Source organism: Panulirus ornatus, chromosome 35, assembly GCF_036320965.1.
Source record: "Panulirus ornatus isolate Po-2019 chromosome 35, ASM3632096v1, whole genome shotgun sequence".
Lineage (NCBI taxonomy): Eukaryota > Metazoa > Arthropoda > Malacostraca > Decapoda > Palinuridae > Panulirus > Panulirus ornatus.
The window spans coordinates 11,210,970-11,221,177 of NC_092258.1; the positions used below are offsets into that span (position 1 = coordinate 11,210,970).

General features: G+C 40.1%; 1 protein-coding gene across 1 annotated transcript in view; it reads left to right on the top strand.

Moving 5' to 3' along the window:
* The window catches only part of LOC139760229 (melanopsin-like), a 109,589-nt gene extending 101,123 nt beyond the window's left edge, over nt 1-8,466 (top strand). Inside the window, exon 8 of the mRNA XM_071683157.1 lies at nt 7,376-8,466. Coding sequence (XP_071539258.1) covers nt 7,376-7,531 — 156 coding nt within the window. The 3' untranslated portion in view covers nt 7,532-8,466. The remainder of the gene's footprint in view (nt 1-7,375) is intronic.
* Nucleotides 8,467-10,208: the final 1,742 nt, after the last annotated feature.

Consider the following 10,208-nt stretch of genomic DNA (forward strand, 5'->3'; position numbering starts at 1 on the left):
CAGGATCGAACCCGGAACCCCTGTGCAAGAGCACACTCTTGCACAGGGGTCCCGGGTTCGATCCTGGCTGTTGGAGGTTTGTATGTTCTATGAAGGTGCGCGTTCATATGCACTTTATTCGTATATATATATATATCGTCGATGAGATGGCCTTGATTATCACATAGCAACATAATTGAAAAAAAAGAAAAGTAACGATCATCAATGAGGAAAGAAATATAGGACATAAGAACAGACCAATAGCATAAAAAGGATAGGGATAATGTACTAGGTACTGCTACACTGAGTCGAAATGAAATGTATGTGTGTGCATGGAAAACAGCCGAAGTTTGAAGACAGCATAAGGAAAACCAAACTAATTATTTTTGGTGAAACTGCAGGTTCGAAACTTACTAAAGAGAACACCGAACCTGATAATGATTCGAGTTGCATATGTGAAACTTATTACAGAAAAATAAAAGGATTGAAACCATTCTTTTCCGAGGGATATCTGACAACAAGAAAGAGAAGAAAAGACGATGGTGGAGAGGGGATTGGTCTTCTTGGTACCGGAAAACTTAATAAAGTTTCGAGAAATATTGATGAACGTTCCTTTTTCTCCCTCGGTAGCTTTGGTCAGGGACGAACGTTCTCTCTGAGGACACGCCTCACATGAAACAGTAGAAGACTAAAAAAAAAAAGAATGTGAATCATAATAAAAGTTTTGGAGGCGCAAAACTAAATCTTCTGGTAGGAAAAGACACACACGGAACACTGAAAGGACATGGTTAATGCAGACAGCATACATTGATTTAAGCGGGTGTATGATAGGCGCGAGCGTTCAAGAGACAAAAGCCCCAGGAGTGGAAACACCCTTCCCGCACTGTACAAAAAGGTAATCAATAAGCAATTACATCACAGCAATCCACTTGTGAGTTACCAACGGCCACTGAGGTATGTCGAGTACTACGTGTCTACCTTATGGCGAGGGCACAGAAGCTAGTGTATTCTGGCATTAGCCACAGTACCCCTGCATCAGCCACAATACCCCTACATCAGCCACAATTACCCCTGCATCATCCAGGATACCACTGCAACAGCCACAATACCCCTACATCAACCACAATATCCCTGCATAAGCCAGAATACTCCTGCATCAGCCACAATACCCCATCATGAGCCAGGATACTGCTGCATCAACCACAATACCCCTGCATCAGCCACAGATTCCCCGACACGGCCACAATACCCGTACATCAGCCACAATACCCCTGCATGAGCCACAATACCCCTGCATCAGCCACAATACCCCTCCATGAGCCAGGATACAGCTGCATCAACCACAATACCCCTGCATCAGCCACAAATACCCCTACACGGCCACAATACCCCTGCATGAGCCACAATACCCCTGCATGAGCCACAGTACCCTTGCACCAGCCAGAACAGCAGGTCCTCTGAGTAAGGTTCAATCCCAGCGGTATAACATCATACAATGTCAGTTCTTAATGGCTAATTAGTTGAGTTAGGATATAACTCAAGCGTTCCTTGAAAGAGAGGCTTAAGAGATATCACAGGCCAAAATACATGTAAGACAATTTTTCTAAAAACTCACTTTGTGATTCAAGAGACACTTAGGAAACTAATCTTGACCGGCCCTGACAAAAGTGAGGATGAGAAATATCGTACGTTGGAATGGCAAAGCAACGTTGTTGTTACTCGACGTGAGAAAAGCACAGTAACGTGATTTACATACGAAAGGCCCAGTAACGCGAATGGCATTACGAGACGAATCACAGACAAGAAGGAATTAACAATGAGAGAGAGAGAGAGAGAGAGAGAGAGAGAGAGAGAGAGAGAGAGAGAGAGAGAGAGTAAACCCGGGTTCCCACCATTTCATTCCGATCCATCACAAGCGTTCCCCTGGGGACGGACTAACAGTGAGACAAAAGGCCCGCGCCAGGCAGCCAGCCAGCCACATGGAGAGTTTCCATGAACAACAGACATATAAACTTCCTCTTATACCACCTACTTACACTACCTACTTCACACAAGAATAAATGTTCACATGTTTCCCCCCTGGAGACACGACATGATGCGAATTTTGTCATTTCTCCTGAGTAGTTTGGGAAAAAATATATACAAAGGATATATTCGTATCCTTACACCATCGCTTCCTGCCCAAAGAAGACAGCAAGATAATTCTACCGAGGTCAGCACGCCTTTTACGTACTGACTCGTTGATAAGTGAAAATTTACTGGACATCGATGTATATACCTAATGTAAACCCATGAAAATTCATAGAGCTAACGTAAACCCGTCAGAATGGTCATACCTAACGTAAACCCATCAGACTGCATATACCTTACGTAAACCCATCAGTACGTACACACCTTCCATAAAGGAGGGAAAACGTACATACCTCACGAATACCCGTCAGAATTTACATATCTCCTGTAAACCCGCCGGGAGGGTAAAAGCCTTAATACAAAGCCAGCGACCGGCAGTGAGAGAATTCCGTTTCCTGTCTGGACCGTCAGTGGCCGCCAGGAGGGATAGGCTATACGTTACTGCGAACGCACGAATTACACTTTAGCCCCTTAACCTTGACGGTGGGACCTCTAGCAAACCTCCAAAAGCCAGGATCGAACCCGGGACCCCTGTGCAAGAGGCGGGAATGCTAACCGATAGGCTATGGGCCTGGTTAATAAGAAATAACTATTCGAATACTAAGTACTCGAATACCCTTCGTCTCTGGCTGTTGGAGGTTTGTATGTTCTATGAAGGTGCGCGTTTCTCGTCACTATATATATATATATATATATATATATATATATATATATATATATATATTTGTATACTATTTAGAGCAACTAGAAATTATCATATATGGAAAACAAATGTCATCTTAATGTGTGACTTTTACCTAAAAAAAAATATATCAAACTTACGATCAAAATTTCACATAAGTTTAAAATAAGTCTTTCCTCTCCAGAGCCAAAAAAAAAAAAAAATTAAACATTCTTATCGGAAACGCCTTATTTTCCTTTACAGAAGTATTTCTCAAGAATCAACCAAACTATCCGTAAACTATACTCAAAAGAATTTCTTCCAACCTATAAAAAAACAAATGGGATTTGGAAAAACTTTAGTAATTTATTAGTTGCCGGACGCACGCGTTGTATTTAATAGATTTAGACGTACATGCTACAGCGTAAAATTTTGGGATTTATCAAATGACGGACGCACTTTTGTTCTAAGTCATAGATTTTGACGTAAGTGGCATTTGTGGATTCCTTACATTCTCTGGAGTGTACGCAGAGTGGAATTTTGGGTGTAGCACCTCCTATTCCAACAGTTTCAAGTTATCACAAAGTGTGGACAAAGTTTTCAAAAAGAGGGAAATGGCGGGGTAAAAGTACTCCAGGTCAACACTTGATAGCACCTCAACGTCCTTCTTTTTTTTTCAATTTCAAATAACCGTCCTTCTCACGGCTGACATCAAACATTCATCCAGAAAGTGTGTTTGGATTCTTTAGAAATTCATTCGTTTTGTAACGCGATATACAAAGAGAAGAAAACCGTAATACAAGAAAACTTTCCTGTAGAGTCTTAGGTATATATGTAATTTCCTTTACCACTGACGTATTCCAAAGAATGCCATAATGTATCGTATCATTTTGAATATAAGTAAATAAAAAGTTTTTTTGCAATTATGATGGGCGAGACATACATGAAATAAAGAGAACGGGATTGAATTACAGGGTGATTCTTATATTTTTAAAGATCAAAAAATCTTAAAGCATTGCCTACCTTCCGAACCCAATGATACAATACTGTTTGAGTACATATGAGTCTATAACGAAGGAATTTCACATTTTGTAATATGACCCTTGTTACGCAACCAGCATCATATCCAATTTACAGCTGTACAGCATCAAAATAAACCTTAAACCCCAGAACTGAAAGATTAATGAAAGTTGTTCCACCAAATCAGAATCAATTTTAAACTTTTTAGAAGTTTGTGGCTTCATTTCATGAAAGCTCAGTTCTACGTAACAGAAACAATAAAAGTACTTCAACATTTGCCAACACACAATTACCCTTTCAAGCTGACTGGAACTTCATAACTTATTTGCATACCCGGGGGTACACCACAGTTGTGTACCCACCCCTGGGGGTACACGAGCCCATTTTAAAAACCCTAATCTAACCTTCTTTTTTTTTTATACCCTCTCTTCGTTACCCTATCACTAACGAGTTAGTTCATACCTAATAAAGATCAGTTTTAAAGAGTGAATAAAGGAAAATCTTACTCTTAAACCACTATGGCCTTACAAAGGCGACATCAATTGCACAATCTTAAGAAAACGTACGTCCGCCAACGGATAAACTGGTTACCGGTGAGTACAAACTACTAATTACCTTGTTAACTGCAGCGTCGTACGATCCTGGGTGAGCCACTGTTCCACTACCTGTTTTCACTTATAGTTTATCAATAATGATAATCCATATATTTATTCACTAATGCATTTCTCTAGTGGTTTTTTTTTTTTTTAATTCACTAACGTATGTCGAGTATTTTTTTTAGTTCACTAACGTATTTCTTTAGTATTTTTTTTAGTTCACTAACGTATTTCTTTAGTATTTTTTTAGTTCACTAACGTATTTCTTAAGTATTTTCTTAGTTCACTAACGTATTTCTTTAGTATTTTTTTAGTTCACTAACGTATTTCTTAAGTATTTTCTTAGTTCACTAACGTATTTCTTGACTATTTTCTTAGTTCACTAACGTATTTCTTGAGTATTTTTTTAGTTCACTAACGTGTTTCTTTAGTATTTTTTTAGTTCACTAACGTATTTCTTTAGTATTTTCTTAGTTCACTAACGTATTTCTTAAGTATTTTCTTAGTTCACTAACGTATTTCTTGAGTATTTTTTAGTTCACTAACGCACTTCTTGAGTATCTTTTCAGTTCACTAATGCACTTCTTGAGTATCTTTTCAGTTCACTAATGCACTTCTTGAGTATCTTTTCAGTTCACTAATGCACTTATTGAGTTTTTTATCTTTTTCTTATCACTACACACAATATCGCAAATTCTGTTCAAAAAGCCCACGGAACACTGCCGGTGGAAGGGCCCGGTCAGGCGACCCTCAACCGTTACTAAGCTCTTGACCAATAATCTTCCACCATTCACCCAAGATGGCCGTGCAGTGTTTATATTAGTAGCCAATCACAGCTCTGCATTCCCTGGGTAAACGATGGGCCCTCCACGAATCAGAGGAGTGAAAAGCAATGACGTAAGAGGTTCCTCGATGCATTAGCTAAACAAATGCGGAACGACGGGATCATTATTGAGAGATGAAGGCCGGGTCAAAGGTTACTTCGTGTTATAAACTGAACCGTCGCGTTCATTTAACGAGACAACGATGAATATATTCTTTTCAACTGACGGCAAAATGAAATACACAACGAATGAAGACAATTTAAAACGTAAAAACGAATAGAAGAAGCCTGGAACACAGGGAGTAAAATGGGGTCGTTTTCATTAACGTGAAATCTGTTCGTTTTGAGACAATTAAAAGACGAAAACTCAAATCCATGACGTTAATTAAAGCTGTTGAAAGTTAACATAGGAAATGCGAAAGGGTCTCTCTCTCTCTCCTCACTAAGGTAGTGAAGACCTGGCCGGAATGTCTTCAGATATTATCTAACGAACCTTGTATTGTAGAGAGAAACAATTAACATGATTTTTGCTTGGGAATACATTTCGAACACCTTCACATCCTCCCCGCCCTAGTGGGGCAGGATCAGGAGCAAATGAGTGTCTTGGAGAGGAAATCTTCGCTTGCCTATTACTTCTGTTCCTATAGTTCGAGAAAGTGACACGGAGGATTCCGGGGTCCTTTGCCTCTGGCCCCGTCCCTTATAGCCGCCCGACTCGCGCTCTCTGTAAGGCACAAGATATATGCCTGGTAGTATTCTCTCTCTCTCTCTCTCTCTCTCTCTCTCTCTCTCTCTCTCTCTCTCTCTCTCTCTCTCTCTCTCTCTCTCTTTCTCTCTCTCTCTCTCTCTCTCTCCTAGATTTTTTTTTTTACCTATGAAGTTAAAAACATTTCCTCAGAGAATGAAGACTCTATGGCAACATACGGCGTGGTTTTTTTTTACGAGAATATGAGGTTTGGTAGTATGATCGATGCTCACACGAAAAGTATGAGGGGAGTAAAGTACTATGCTGACGAAACATTCAGTAACATGCCACATTGAAATAACACGATGATTGAAGAATTCAACAAAAAAAACGCTACTTAGTTTCTATTGGTAAATATCAAGAAGACATTTTAGAAAGGGTTTAGAAAGGGTTTTTACTTTTTTCTTTTACTATTACATTTCGCTTGAACAAGCAAGTCAGTTGCGCCAATCGGTACCGTCTCCCGCCTCCGTTATCAGAACGAATGCCTAATCAGTCCAGACACTGCCACTCCCTCCATTTCCTACATATCATATTAGAAATATCCTCCATTCAAATGGAAAAACAATATCAAATATGAGGACACGTGAATAAAAGGAAGCATTACCCACAATACCCAAGCGATGTACTTTCTTGATAAAGTGGAACACGTCAAAGTTCAAGTCTTCATTAACGTTGGAAAATTTTGGTCGCAGTCTCTCCCTTAAAACCTCAAAAGTCTGCAGTGTGAGCAGGACTCTATATAAGCCGTGTTCACCATCGTCTTTGACACGTACTGCAAAGCCATTGGCAAGAACGCTTCAGCATCCATCTCCACGTATTGATTTATTCCTCCTTTCTAGAAAATGAACTTAAAATTCGTCGGAAAATTTATCTCTATGACTTCCAGGAGGTAAAACACCATAGTAGTTTTGGTAGAGTTAGAAATGACAGCTTTACATCAATGATAATGTTTATGCTAACCCTCCTCCAGCTGCTCCCACTATCAATTTCTTCCACTTTCTCCACTGAGTAGGTTACCCTATCATCCCAGGGTACTCGCATCACCTAGGCAATTCCTATCATCTAATCTAATCCTATTATTCAAAGGTAACTTCCATTATCTTTTACTAGGCTATTCCTTCCATCCTAGGCTACTCTCACCATCAATTCCATCTCCTAGGCTACTCCCACCATCAAGACTATTTTCAAAAACCAACTGTCATTTACACAACTCTAAGTCACACTTCCCTCACCACCTATTAACTCAGTGTCACATGAACTCATACTGGGGACTTGCGTCACGCGAGGATGATCCCGTGTGACTCGTCCAGACTCCATACTCTTTGTTGCTTCTCCACTGTTTCTACCGTCTCTATGCATGACTCACGCCTCCAGGAAAACATAACAACGTAATCTTACGACTTGTGGTGTGTCCTCAGGGGCCCAGGAGTCACCGACGGCACACTAATTGTTGCCAGTGTGCGGCCAGCGACCTGGCCCAGACGGTGACCGTGGCAACCATCACCAACAGAAGGCGATCCTCCACCATCCACATCTGTCTCCGCGGCAACCTCCACCAGTCCATGGATGTGTAGTGGTATCTCCAACAATTACTCTGCCTCAACCTCCACCATTCCATGGGCGTCTAGCGGTATCTCCAACAACTATGCTCAAACCACCATCTATCCGTTGACACCTAACGACATCAGTAATAAATCTGCTTCAATTTCCACCACTTCCTCCATGGAACGTCTGGCGTCATCTCCACCAACCTTTACTTCCTCATTCACCATCAGTTTCATTACCATAATTTGATAATCCATATCTCAACTGCATTGATGAAACCCACTGTAAGGCTGCCTTTTTCTTATGAAGCGGTTATGCTCATATTTCCCTTTGACAGAGTCAGGCTGCACAAACTGATGAACTGGTTGGTCCTGTGTAGGAATCTGCTCCATTGTATTTACTTATCTAGAGACAGGTTGTGAACAATGAAATGTTTGAAAAGTTTTGATGTTCTCTGTTCATGTCTATGTGGATAATGTGTTACATACACTCACTATTAGGTTATAAAGGCGAGTGTGCTTGCCACCTTCTATACACTGAAAAGTACATCAAAATGTCTTGACGTGAAATTTGCACGCAAAGTATGTTTTCATTTCGTGAAAATTCACCGTTTATTTTGCTAATGAAATGAAAGATCAGTTAACTTGCCTCGTTTGTTGACTAAAGGAGGAGCCTGGTGTTACGCTCGCTAGACAACCTAGCCTTAATGAAGACAGGACTTGTAGGTTCCAGGAGTGCGGAGCTCTGCAAAGTTCTCCCGTAATGTCTCAAACTACCAGTTCTTGCTGGAATTACTGTCAAAGAGATGTGTTTGTATGTACTACGGGTATATGTGGCCAAAGAAACTTTATAAACTTTGTAATGTAAGGTAGCTAATGTAGAACTGTGGAAGCACTTACGAATGAAGTGGGTAAATTTGCCTTGTACAATAAAATAAAAAAAGTAGAATAGTATTTGTGGGAAAGTGTTATATATAATGTGTTGTTTGTATATATATATATATATATATATATATATATATATATATATATATATATATATATATATATATATATATATATATATTCCTATGAGTCCCCGTGGACATAGGAATATCTTGATCACGCGCAAAATTGTGATCCTTTCCAATATATATATATATATATATATATATATATATATATATATATATATATATATATATATATATATATATATATATTGCATAGTCTCGTATATTTTGGAAATGCAAACTGCTAGCAAAAAATGGCCTCCCACATCTGTTAACAGTCATTATCACCTAATTCACTGCACGATCCTTGAACACGGCGGTATGACCCTTGAGTACGATAATACGACCTTTGGATATGATGAACTTACCTTTACTGACATGATTCTTACGAATGATGAAGTTCAAGAGCCAGGCCAACGTACCCAAAGGAGGTAAACTTCGTGCTCTTGGGTCGTTAGTGTCTTTCATGAGGTGCTCATGAGAGAAGGATCCTTAGGATTTAGTTGGTCGCGAGACACTACCGCAGTAGCCACGGCCAAGTTGCTACTTCTTCAGGTAACTTTGGCGAACATGGACCCGTCCTGCACACGGGGTTCGAGACTGGTCTCACCCGCGCTGCGCTCTCCTGCCAGTACAAATGTTACCACCTCAACCTCAATACTTTTTACTGATTTTACGGATACATGTACCCCATCAATTCGGGCTGGCATCGCTGCTGACATAAGACAGCGATAGTGATGTTCTCATATTATACAGATGTAAATAACTACTTCACCGTCTGTGTTATGTGGTGTTTTATCTGTCACATCCTATCATATTTCTATAGTCTATGTATCATTTGTTACTTTTCATACTTATGCTATGAGGAATGTAGAACAACATATGCATCTGCTATGACTTCTGTAACAATATATGTCGGCATGTATAATACCTTAGCTACACACACACACACACACACACACACACACACACACACACACATATATATATATATATATATATATATATATATATATATATATATATATATATATATATATATATATATATAAAAGAGAGATGTGTGGTAATAAAAAGAGTGTAGTTGTGAGAGCAGAAGAGGGTGTTTTGAAATGGTTTGGTCACATGGAGAGAATGAGTGAGGTAAGATTGACAAAGAGGATATGCGTGACAGAGGTAGAGGTAACGAGAAGCGGGAGACCAAATTGAAGGTGGAAGGATGCAGTGAAAAAGATTTTGAGCGATCGGGGCCTGAGCATACAGGAGGGTGAAATGCGTGCAAGGACTATTAGAGTGAATTGGAACGATGTGGTATACCTGTGTCGACGTGCTGTCATTGGATTGAACCATGGCATGTGAAGCGTCTGGGGTAAACCATGGAAAGTTTTGTGGGGCCTGGATGTGGAAAGGGAGCTGTGGTTTCGGTGCATCACACAAAGCAGCTAGAGACTGAGTGTGAACTAATGTGGCCTTCTTGTCTTTAACTAGCGCTACCTCGCGTGGATGGGGGTGGGGGATGCATTTCATCTCTCTTACCCTTTCATTACGTACTCGATCAAACCACCCTACACCACATATTGTCCTCAAACATCTCATTTCCAACACATCCACCCTCCTCTGCACAACTCTGCCTATAGCATACGCCTCGCAACCATATAACATTGTTGGAACCACTATTCCTTCAAACATACCCAGTTTTGCTTTCCGAGATAATG